The following is a 12,979-nucleotide window of genomic DNA, read 5'->3' as shown; positions in this document are numbered from 1 at the left end:
ATCCACCTAACTTGCACATTTTCTTTTGGGAGGAAACCGGAGCATTCAGAGGAAACCCTTGCAGACATGGGGAGAACGTGCAAACTCCATACAGTCAGCTCACGCCAGAATCGAACCCAGGTCCCTGGAGTTGTGAGGCAGCAGTGCTCACCACTGTGCCACTGTGCCACCCCAAACAATGTTTTTTTATTTTTTAATACAGAGTAGATTTGTGGAATAAATGCATTGACTGTATTTTTTTTCGTTCATAAAGGTGCTAGTTTGTCCATCTTCCCTGTTCAATGTGTCGAAGTATCATCGACTTTTCAAGTTTCTTCATTAAGTTCTGAGTCTGTGGATTTTGGCATAACAACACCATATCTTGAATCTGGTTCAGTTTTGAAGACTGAAAGTCATGGGCGCGATGAAAATAACGTTAGCACCCTGGCCGACTCTGCTTTAGGCAATACCATTGCTTTTACTCCATACTCTGATTCAGAACAGACAGTATCTAATACAACTGCTATCGATGAAGTTCTGCAGGACAATGCTGGTCCGAACTTTACACAAACTGGGATGCCTGAAAATTCCAGCACCGCAACCATGTTACCCCGAACTCCAAGCAATAATTCACCGAATACTGAAGACACAGGAGTAACCCCACAAGGAAAACAAGTAAAACATGCAAAAACGTTTGGTAAGATTAATAAAAGTTATTTTGATTTCAACTGATACCATCTTTAGCATCTCAGTAATTCAATATGGGATCACTTATTAATTTTCAGCAAATCGATGTTTCATTAAGTTACGGTTTAAAATAACATGAATTTTTAATACGACTCACATTTGATTGGAAAACTGATGTTTAAATATACCAAATTATACAAATAATGCAGATCTCGGAAAACCATCAAAAATGGAAGATTTCTTTACCTCCAGGTCAGATTTTTGATTGCTCTGATGTATTTGCTGTATTGTTTTATGCTTCACAATTATTGGACAAGAATTTAAGGCCCTGATGTTTGCCGAGTAGAATTTCCAAGTTGAGGATAAGAGTCCTGGTCCCTGAATGCTGTGGAGTTAATCCACAGCATGAACAGTTTTGTTCCGACAGGATTGCAGCCTGGAAGCCGGCCTGATTGACAGGCTTAGCTCCCTGTTGGTTAGGGAGCACTGCAGAAGAGACGCTGGCCAAGGAAAAGTGGGTACCTTGTTTCTGGGGTAGAGATCACAGATGGGTCAGTGCAGGTACAGCATGACTTGTCGGGTTGTGGTGAACACGTGGTTTCAGCGACCGATCAGGCCAGAGATAAAGGATTCAGGAGTAAGTTGCTTATTGCAGAAGGGGATCCAATTGGTGGGATGTGGTCAGTGGTAATGAGGTGGTCGGTGATCAAGGATTGTCTGTGGCCATGGAGGTTGGTGGGAATGGGGGGGGCGGGGAATGGTGGCGTTGGGGGATGGGGTGACCCATTGCTGGCTTCAGGGTACAGCCGATTGTCTGATCAGAGATAGTGACATTTGGCCTCATTTGACTTGGGAGGTTGAGAGGTAGCATTCCTGTTGCTAATGGCTCACAAGCAATGCTGGAAAGGTACTTGGTTCTCCCACACAATAGTCCTCATCTCACTTTAGTTGTTGGATTTCCCAAAGGCCAGGACAGGGGCAGCACGGTGGCACAGTTGGGAGGCGGCACGGTGGCACAGTGGTTAGCACTGCTGTCTCACAGCATCAGGGACCCAGCTTTGATTCCCAGCTTGGGTCACTGTCTGTTTGGAGTTTGCACGTTCTCCCCGTGTCTGCGGGGGTTTCCTCGGGTGCTCTTGTTTTCTCCCACAGGCCGAAGATGTGCGGGTTAAGTTGCTTAGCCATGCTAAATTGCCCTTAGTGTCAGGGGAGCTAGCTAGGGTAAATAGATGAGGATTTTGGGGATAGGGCCTGGGTGGGATTCTGGTCGCTGCAGATGGGCCGAATGGCCTCCTTCTCTACTATAGGGATTCTTTGGAAAAAAATACACTTTCAGGATTAAACCAAGATTGGTAATAAAGCCTGAGATGCAAAATCTCTATTGAAGAATCAAAGTTACAATGTCTCCCGGGAGCAGCAACAACTAGTGAGTTTAGTGTGTCTACATCATGTAAGTACAACAACTCCACACTGTTCCATATATTTTAAAGATAAGTCTTTGCAAGATATCATTCTTCTGCAAGACTAGGGCACATTGAGCAATGACTTCCCCATTTATGCGTTTAACTGCACATATACAGTTGCTGGAAGCTGCTGATTTATACTAACGGTCAATACTGATAGCCTCATTTTCATTTTTACCACAGAATCCGGTCCCTTATTACTGAGAACTGATAGCTACTAAACCAACCACTGTTAAGCAGCTCTCGTTAGGTCTACTGTGAGATTGAATAGAAATGTCTGCACAGTAATGTCTTCCCAGGGCTGGAAGTTACATTCTCTCAAGGCTATGGCAGTATGTCCGATGAATTCCTCCGAAACAATTACTGCTACAAATCTTCCAGCAGTATTTTAACTATTTTGTTCTAACTACTTTGTTTTCACACAAGTTTCTGGGAATGCGTTATAATATGCACAAACGAGTAGATTTATCAATCGTGTAATGCCTGGCACAGTTAGATGGAGCAGGAGATGGAGATTTAACAACATTTATTCTCCAAACCATGTCATTTTACAGTGCTGCTCTCTGCTAAGGGTGTGGGGTTATTGCATTTATCCTATTATACCATTCCTTACAGAATCTCTCAAGCCTATAATATGTATCGGACTTGGAATTTGTTATTCCTTAAGTTATTAAGCTCTAGCATTCCTCCCCTAAACATCTGCATTTTTCTATCTTACTTTCATTACTTAAAGCACTCTTTAAAACATGTCTTTTTGACCAAGTTTATGATCATCTGCTCTAATGTGGCCCAGTGTCATATTTTTGCTTTATACTGCTCCTGTGAAGCACCATGGGATATTTTATGTCAAAGGCACCGTATAAATAAAACTTGTTCCTTTGTTGTCAAAATTTTTAAAACGTTTTTGAAGTTTATTTATCAGTCATAAGTAGGCTTACATTAACGCTACAATGAAGTTACTGTGAAAATCCCCCAGTCGCCACACTTCAGCAGCTGTTCGGGTACACTGGAGGAGAATTTAGTATGGCCACATGGAGTAGCACAGTGGTTAGCACTGCTGCCTCACAGCACCAGGAACACGGGTTCAATTCCTGGCCTGGGTCATTGCCTGTGTGGAGTTTGCACATTCTCCCCATGTCTGCTTGGGTTTCCTCCGGATGCTCCGGTTTCCTCCCATAATCCAAAGATGTGTGGGTTAGGTGGATTGGCCATGTTAAATTGCCCCTTGGTGTCAGGGGGATTGGCTAGGGTAAATGCATGGGGTTGTGGGGATAGGGCCTGGGGGTATTGTGGTCGGTGCACACTTGATGGGCCAAATGGCCTCCTTCTGCGCTGTAGGATTCTATTATTGAATGCATCCTTTATCCTTCTTACATAGTGAAGCTGCAATAAAGCTCTTTGTGATTAATAAGTCCTGACTTCGTCATACACGGCACTAAAGATTGACAAATCACTTATTCCCTCCCGATTTACAAAATTATGACAACTGGTTAAATTTTATTTGCTTGATTTATGAATTTATTGAGACGAAATCATAACATTTTATTTTCTAGGAATTCTTATCACTATCATCGTTGTTGCCATTATACTGATTGCAATCATTGTACTTGTGGTAGCATACCTCTTCAAACAAAAAGGAAAAGTAAGTTTTATTTCATCTAGTTATGTAACTTGAATAACTTTTCCCCTCTCTGTAGGTTCCTTAGTATGTACATCAATTTCTATCTGAGAAGCAAGGTGGAGGGCTGTGGGTATTCTCCGTGTCCGCTGGCCATGGCTGGAAACCCTAATGGCCCATTGAATAAGGCGCAAGGACCAAACCGGCACGCCCGCTGGGTGTCAAGCCTTTTATGAGTCTCCCAGCTCGCCCGTTGGCCCCAGGAACCTAGTTATTATACATGGTTGATAATTTGAATGCAATTAGCGGGCTTGAAGCCTGATTCAAATCCCTCCCGCAATTCACCCACCTCCCCAGTGGGATCTGCACTGGATGGGCTTTAGTACAGGTCCTGTTGCATTGGATTACGAGGGGTTCAAGAAGGTAAGCACAGTTCCCATATGCCCTTAGCCACTGCCAGGCTGCAGAGGGAAGGTCACTCAAAGGTCCTGGGGGGTATGGTGGACTCAGGCTGGGGGCAAGAGGTTGACGCAGGCACTCTCCCCGGGATGGGGTCTCGTGGCTAGACTGCCCTTTCTATCTCCAGAACCCAGAACATCACTCCTGGCATGGCAATTTCAGGCATCTCGTTGATCAAAATCTTCATTCTGGTCTATCTGATCAGCAGCTGTAGGCAATTTCAAAGCAGCTAAGTGTTTTCGGTTTCTCTTTTGTGTAAACATTGTGGTGAGGAACAATGGGGGGTGTCCTTGAGATGCATTCAACCCTGAAGGGAAAGATCAACATTAAAACTGACTGCATGCTGTCTAGAAATCATTAACCTGTCAATCAAACAAGAGTGGAAAAGACTGGGTTGAAACTGAATGGAAACAAAGCTTTTCAATGGCGTTGGAGGGATTTCTAAGGCTTTCAGCTTTCTATGAAAACTCAGAGACTTGAATTAAATGCTGTGTTAAAAAAATGGGGCTAAGTGAGCCGCTGTGGAGAAGGGAATTCCCCCCCCCCCAATGAAAGTGACTGACTTCTATCAGTCAGAGGATTTGAAAGGGGCTTTCTCACACCTGCAGCTTCTTAGAGAGAGAAAGAGGAATCCCAGCAGCAGAGGGCAAATGGGCACTCCAATGACTTCCCTGACCACCCCCCCCCCCCCATCTTGGGCTCCAACATGACAGGCCAGGGTGTCATAGCCTGGGGGCAGTGCACTGTTGGCACTACCGAGGGGAGTGGGCTGACGGGGCACCTAAGGTGAAGGGTGAGACGCGTGAGAGTGGAAGTGCGTGGATCACCCTCATGCCTGTGTGGTTTGTGGGGGGGAGGGGGGGTGTTGTCCCATTATTTTAGTGGTGGAGGTGAGTTACGCCTCTCTTTCTTGAAGGGTTGGTGGTGTGCCCCTCATCCTCGGAGTGAGGGAGAGGGTCACCATTTCCATGGTGGGGGCGGGCATGGGGGAAGCGGAGATCGTCTCACTGAAGCGGAAATCGGGGCACCCTTTAAAAAACAGCACCCCAATCTTGATGAAAGCGGGCTGGCCAGCGTGTCTCCTGCTATGCACATTTTTACATGCCTCAGATGGATGAATCCCACCTGGGAGGTACTGCCAGTGCCAAAGAGAAACACTCCAATCCACTGGTGGCAGCACTTAGTTTTTTTCTGGAGAATCACAGTCAGGAAGATGTTTGACCCACAAGCCCCTACCAGTTCCATTTTTGTTGTACACAGTCCAGAGTGAACTCCGACATATCAACTGGCCTTTTAATTTTCCCTCCTGTTTCCTCCATCTAAGCCAGGCAGACATTTCAGCCCAGTTCATGTCAGGTTGCTGCATTGTTTCAGGAACCATCCTTCAGATGAGACATTAAATTGAGCCCTCGTGTTCCTAAGAGTTCAAGTGGATGCTAAAGAACAAAAAGCACTAGAATAAGCTCGTTCTTCCCCATGATCTGGTCAACATTTAGCTCTCAATTGGCATCATCAAAACAAATTAATTTTGCATTTTGCTCACCTTTCGGTTGTGGGATTTGCTGTATGAAAATTTACTATTGGGGTTACCTGTGTAAAAATAGTGACTGCAATTAAAAAGTAATTTATAAGCTCGGAAACACTTTGGCAATGTCCTCAGCATGTAAAAAGGTGCTTTATAAAATACAAGCTCTTTGTTCTTCCCACTCATCCCCTTGCCTGTGCTCTACTTGAGTGTACTCTGATATCTGTGCAAAAAGACTTAACAGGAAATATTACAAGTCGGGCATTATTGCACCTAATTATCCTAAGCTGTCAGCTTGGTTCAGTTTGTAGCATTTTGATAACTTAAATTGGTTGGATTCTTGGATGCTGAAGGTCCATTATAGATATGAGTGCCTAATCTAATTTAATACACTTGGGGCACATTGAGGGAGATTTGCAATGGTGGAGGTTCCATCTTTCAGTACTTTGATTTGATTTGATTTATTATTGTTACGTGTTTTAGTATACAGTGAAAAGTATTGTTTTTTGCGCGCTATGCAGACAAAGCATACTGTTTATAGAAAAGGAGAGAGTGCAGAATTTAGTGTTACAGTCATAGCTAGGGTGTAGAGAAACATCAACTTAATACGAAGTATGTCCATTCAATAGTCTGATGGAAGCAGGGAAGAAGCTGTTCTTGAGTTGGTTGGTACATGTCCTAAGACATTTGTATCTTTTTCCCGATGGAAGAAGGTGGAAGGGAGAATGTCCGGGGTGTGAGGAGTCCTTGATTATGCTGGCTGCTTTTCCGAGGCAGTGGGAAGTGTAGACAAAGTCAATGGATGGGAGGCTGGTTTGCATGATGATTACTGGTTAAAAGGAAAAGAAGACAAGCAGCAGATATAGAACAGTACATCACAGAACAGGCCTTTCGGCCCACGATGTTGTGCCAAGCTTTATCTGAAACCAAGATCAAACTATCCCACTCCCTATCATCCTGGTGTGCTCCATGTGCCTATCCAATAACCGCTTAAATGTTCCTAAAATGTCTGACTCCACTATCACTGCAGGCAGTCCATTCTGGGTTTAGGGTTGAAGATCAGGACCCTCTGGTTGCCAACAAAGATGAGTAGCCAAACTATCCCAATTGAACTTTCAAAATGATGAGGGCTAATTTCTACAGCTGGACAAACATTGGTCTGTTGGGACTTCACTGAGCTTCTTAAGGAGCGGTAGGCTGAACAGCCACATTCTTCAGCCCTTCTGCCCTGTGGTGCCATCCAAGTGGAGTAGCAGGAAAATGAGGTGGAATGGCAGGAAAGTCTGTCATGCTGCAGATGTAAACTGTATTCCCAAACACCCACTGAACAACCCCACCCCAACTGAGAGAAAATCCCAAGAACTGCTGGGGGAAATATAAAATAATGGAAATCTGAGTTTCTGCGGCTTCTTCCTTATCCAGGGGATTGGGTAACTGCTGAGAACAGGATAATTCGTGATAATGTAACCAGTGAGAAATCCCTTGAATGATGTATTAGGAACTAGTCACGTCCCATTTGCTCTTTGCAACAGTTAAAATTCAACCTGTCTGTGGGTGACAATTTTCACTGGACAGACTGAGCTATATACCCTGAACAGATTTTGCACTCTATGGAATGACAAAACACTTCACCTCTGTCCCAGTCTCAGCCCCACTTCCTATCATACTATTAAGGATTCCTTACGCAATGGATAGCTTTATTTCTGAGGGATCCAGCTTTATTTGGAGTAATTTAGGGAAAGGTAAACTGATTTTACAGGTGAGATAAATAATAGCAAGTTATATGAATGATTTAACATGCGGATTTTCTGTTGCAGAGTGCATCGTATAACACCGAATCAGTCCATGAAGGTACACCAATGAATGAAGTATGCACAGAAAGGCCCAATAATTAAAAGAAAATCAACCAATCCTGATTGGGAAGCACTCACAGAATTGAATGATATTCATTAAGGAATTGCGACAAAAATATATTAACAACCTAATTATGAGGAGACAATTTTATGTTGGTAACGTTTATTTTCAAAATGTTGTTTCAGCGAAAATTACTTTTTGGAGAACTGTGGAGAATAAAACTGCACATACTGTTCCAGATGTGGGGAAATGGTGGTGCATTGGTAATGTCACTAGACCAGTAACCCAGGCTAATGCTCAGGTGACATATCAGCAGGTGGAATTTAAATTTGATTCGTAAAATCTAGAATTGAAAGCTGGTCTCATTCATCAAACTATCATTGAACACAAAAACACACCTGGTTCACTAATGTTATTTGGAAAAGGAAATTTGCCATTCTTACCTGGTCAACATGTGAATCCAGAGCCACGCCAATGTACTTGTCTCTTAATTGCTCTCTGAAATAGCCCAGCGAACCACTCAGTTCAAGGGCAATTAGAGATGGGCAACAAATGCTGTTGTTGCCTGCAATGCTCACATCCCTCGAAAGAAAAAAAAAACATGTGTTCTCACCAAAACCCTAAGCAATTATAACAAGACTTCTATATTCTTGCACTCAATCCCCTTGCAGTGAAGACCAACGTGCCGCTTGCTTTCCTAATTGCTTGCTGCACCTGCATGTTAATCCTTGTACGAGCCCACTCAAGTCTCTATGCACATCAACATTTCCAAGTTTTGCTCCTTTTTAAAAAATCTGCTTGTCTATTCTTAGAACAAAGTGAAAAACCTGAAAATTCCCTACATTATATGCCATCTTGTTGCCTACTCACTTAACATGCCTATATTCCTTTACACCCTCTTTCTGTCCTCTTCACAGGTTACTTTTCCGTGTAGTTTTGTATCATCAGCAAATTTATTCTGGTTATTAGTCTAAATCATTAATATAGATTTTGTAAATGGCTGAGGCCTCAGCATTCATAGAATCCCTACAGTGCAGAAGGAAACCATTCGGCCCTTGGAGTCTGCACTGACCACAATCCCACCCAGATCCTATCCCTATAACCCCACATATTTACCCTGCTAATCCCCTGACATTAAGGTCAATTTAGCCTGGCCAATCAACCGAACCCACACGTCGTTGGATTGTGGGAGGAAACTGGAGCGCCCAGAGGAAAGCTCCACAGACACAGAATGAAAGTGCAAACTCCACACAGATATTGACCTGAGACTGGAATTGAACCCAGGGCCCTGATACTGTGAGGCAGCAGTGCTAACCACTGTGCCACCATGCCGCCCCTTGATCCTTGTGGCCTTCCACTTTCACAGCCTGCCAGTTTGAAATAGCCCCATTTGTGTGCCCATTCTCTGTTTTCTATCCATTAACCAATCCTCTATCCATGCTAATGTATTACCCCCAAATCCATTAGCTCCTTTGCTGTCTATTAACCTTTTGTATGATACCTCAGCAAATGCCTTTTGGAAATCCAGGTATACGACATCTACTAGTTCACCTTTATGTACATCCTCAAAAATCTGTAATACATTTCCTTAATTTCCTCGTCCTTTTTTAGCCGCGAGCACATCATTTATTTCAGGTCTGAAATTTGTGTCATCGATTGGGGCAACAGGCACAATATCTTTATTCACTGCCTCTGTCACTTCTCTGTTCCCCATCATATTTTCCTCTGTTTCTGCTTCCAAGGGACAAATGGTTATTTTAGCTACTCTTCCTTTTTATATACTTAGAAAAGCTTTTATGATTTGTTTTTATATTTCTGGCCAGTTTACTCTCTATTTTTTCCCTTTTTATTAAATTTTGATGGGTGCTTTGCTGCTTTCTAAAACAATCCCAAACCATTCCCAATGTTGCTATTGCTTTTTTGCATTTGAATATGGACCTTAACTCCTTGAATTCTCTTAGTAGACTATTATTCCTCATTCTACTTATGTTGTTAGTTCCCACATGGACCATGACAACTGGATCCTTTCTCTCTCACTCCAAGTTCCTCTCCAGCTATGAGGAGATGTCCTTCGCCCAGGCCTAGGAAGGTAGCACAACTGTTGGAGCTCCCAGTAATGACTGCAGAGAACAGTATCTATGCCCTGACTATATTGTCTATCATGACCACATCCCTTTTCACTCCCCTCCCCAAACACCTGAAGGTATCCTTTACCAAGGTGCCATAATCAGAATGCTAATCCACCTTCAGTCCTTCTCCTCATCCACACAGGAAGCAAGCATCTCTACATGTAGGTCTCCGATACCTACTTGCCTCACAGTCATGCCTTGCTGTTCCTGATCAGTGATCATAAGTTCTGCCTGGCCTCAGGGGTGTGGCTGCCTCCTGGAGTAATTGTCAGCTTACTTTCCACCTCACTGAGGCATCACAGTGTCCACAGCTTAGCCTCTGACTCAATGAATCTGAGCCAAAGCTCCTCAAGCCACAAGCGATTACTGCAGATGTGTTTGCCCTGGATCAATCTCATTGGAGTCCAGGAGCTCCCATATGCCACATTACTGACTCTGCCATCTTTAATATGTTTTTAAGATCATGCCTATTTAATCACAAAAACAAAATTAATGTTATTTTATGCTACCATTATTCTACACTTTTGCTGATGTAGCTTTCATCGTTAATTCTTCACAATTTGGAAAACACCACTGGTGCCTGTAATTGATTTGCTCTCAAAACCTCTCCCTGAGCTGCTGTCAATGGATATATAAGATCAGGAGCAATGTAAAATGGGCTGCTGACTTGCTATCACCAATTTTACACCATCAGTCCAATGCAATGGTATGTGGCCAAGGTCACAGAGAGATGACAGTCAAGCTAGCTTAGATACAGTCTCTCAGGTGTAAGATGGGTTCAGTTAACACAAAAAAATCATCTGGAACTGATAACCACACTGTCGAAAGGAGAATACATCAACTTGGTCATCTTGAAGACAACACCAGCAACTGAGCAAAGACAGGAGATAAACTCAAACAACCTAATCTTTAGGAGCAACATCGTTAAGACCTGAAGCATTGCTAGCCACAAGTTTCTGGTTGATAATCTGTGCAATAGGCTACCTATCCGTAGTCTGTTGGCTATTACCATCTTGTTGGCTCCATGATCGGACATAACCACAGGCTCTGATCACTGTTGTAATTAATCTGCGTCATATTTAAAACTTTGTAATATCATAGACCAATAAGTATTTACAGCACAGAAAAATCCAATTTACCCCAATTGGTCCATGTCAGTGTTTCTGTTCTACACAAGCCTCCATCTACCCTCTTCATCTAACTCCATTAACATTCAGACCCACTTAGTCTTCTGTTTTGGATGAACTCACCTTCCACAAGCGATAATATCTGAGCTGCTTTTGCTCTCATCTTTCTCTGATTTTGGACACGTAGGGGTAGACTAATATTAAGCAATACACTGAATTGCTTGCAAAACTTCAGCTAATAATTTTGGTACGCGACTATTAATGATTTGCTATTCAATTGTTAGATAACTATGTCTATTTAGAGTTCCACAGAATCAAAATTCAACCGTAAGTTGTGCTTTTACAATAAATAAGTCTTACTATGCATGATCAGTGGTTGATGTCTTTCTTGATGATACGGCAAGGGTTAATTAATGCACTTGGGTAAGCTTAATTCAAATTAATTATTGTGGGGCCATTCAAACCAATAAGAGTGGGCAACATATTCTGGCCTTGCGGGTGATGCCCACATCCACTGAAATAATAGAAAAAATTGTGTCATGATTCATCACTTCTAGATTTAAAGTGGCTAGCTAAAACTCCAGGTTTCCATAGTGAGGACAAAGGCACTAATGTTACACCATATTATGGGGCACAACTCAGGGTGGGGAGAAAGCATTGGGCTTGCTACCTCTCATATAAAAGACATCAGTGGGGTGACTGTAGCTGTGTAATCCAACCCAATGTTGTGGATCAATGGCCGTTCATCAGTGCTGGAAAAACTAATGGATGTAATAGGTGAGTCGGACAAGGATCATAGGAAAGGCTGTGATAGGTGGAATACAGAAGAAAATGAATGACATGAGCGTATGTCTTACAGAGAATGGTGAAAAAGCAAGAAGCAGATCTCATTTTCTTTTTTCTTGTCCCATCACCATTCCATTTGGCACTGTAAGAATAACTGTTCTGTCATTGAATCTCTCGTATCTTCCTCTCTGTCACAGACTTTCCTTTTGTTCTCGTCTCTCGAATCCCTTACTTCTAACTGTTTTTTTCTCATAGATGCTATCTGACCTGCTGAGTGCTTCTAGCATTTACTGTTTCTATTTAAGGCATGTTGTCAGGGCCCACAGCCTTCCTTAGTCACTCCTTAATATCTCATGTGGGGAATTGAATTGGTTGTACAATGGCAGCTAGGAAGGGAGCAAGTAGGATCATCCACTTGGCAGTTGTAGTCGAAGATGTTTTAAAGTACTGATCTGCAATGTTGCAATCTTCGTATAGACTTAAAACATTCTCATTTATTATTTGTTTAGAATTCAAAATCCCAGGTATCTACTAAAAGAACAAAGCCACAAGGTTTGCACACACAAACCAAATCTACCCATCTGATAAGTAACTACTTGTGTCATCTTTTCTACTTTTTTGTTTATCTCCCAGGCAACTTGGTCACATGAACAATTACTAGAAGCCAGATATTTTGCCAGAAAAACCTAGTTCTTAAGGGGGTCAACATCCAAACATAAAATAAGTTTTTTTTTCAAAAACACACAGGCCATCACAACACCATGGTTGAGAATGGGAATGCCCCATTAGTTGCCTGTTTTGTTTCCATTAGATTTTTCAACATTCTGCAGTAGAGCTACAAAACATTGCTTCGATTCATTGACTTTTGAACAACATATCTCTCTAAAACATGCGGGGTGGGATTTTCTGGCCACGCTCGCTCCGAAACTGGAAAATCCTGCCCGAGGTCAACGGACCGTTCCCTGGTCCACCCCTCGCCCGCTCCGATTCCTGTGGCGGGCGGGACAGTAAAATTCACCCCACTGTGTTTTGAAAATTAGCATGTATGTAACCGTGCTGTCACTTCATCAATTTGATCCATTCCTCATTGATCTAGGATTGGTCATTTCAAACGTTCTGCCAAACCAGAAATAATCTATTTGTCCTTTGTGCTTTCTGTCATGTAGCTACAATCTTTTTATATCAATTGCCTTAATTAACAAAGCAAATCAACACACGTTACAGTTCCTTTAACTATAAAATTTCCAGAGGGGAGAAGAATGAGTAATTGACTGGGCCTGAACAAGTTAGTAGGGATTACTGTGAATTGATACTTGCAAGTTCCATAAATTATTTTATTTTATAGCAGAGGC

At 42.6% G+C, this 12,979-nt stretch overlaps 1 protein-coding gene across 4 annotated transcripts in view; it reads left to right on the top strand.

Moving 5' to 3' along the window:
- Nucleotides 1–11,200, top strand: part of LOC144505092 (uncharacterized) — a 41,226-nt gene extending 30,026 nt beyond the window's left edge. For all 4 annotated transcript variants that reach the window (XM_078230891.1, XM_078230895.1, XM_078230892.1 and 1 more), the window contains 3 exons: nucleotides 254–676; nucleotides 3,683–3,771; nucleotides 7,549–11,200. In XM_078230891.1, coding sequence (XP_078087017.1) covers nucleotides 254–676; nucleotides 3,683–3,771; nucleotides 7,549–7,626 — 590 coding nt within the window. In that variant the 3' untranslated portion in view covers nucleotides 7,627–11,200. The remainder of the gene's footprint in view (nucleotides 1–253; nucleotides 677–3,682; nucleotides 3,772–7,548) is intronic.
- The last annotated feature ends 1,779 nt before the right edge of the window (nucleotides 11,201–12,979 follow it).

Source organism: Mustelus asterias, chromosome 16 (genome assembly GCF_964213995.1).
Source record: "Mustelus asterias chromosome 16, sMusAst1.hap1.1, whole genome shotgun sequence".
Lineage (NCBI taxonomy): Eukaryota > Metazoa > Chordata > Chondrichthyes > Carcharhiniformes > Triakidae > Mustelus > Mustelus asterias.
This window is presented reverse-complemented; position numbering and strand designations above follow the sequence as displayed.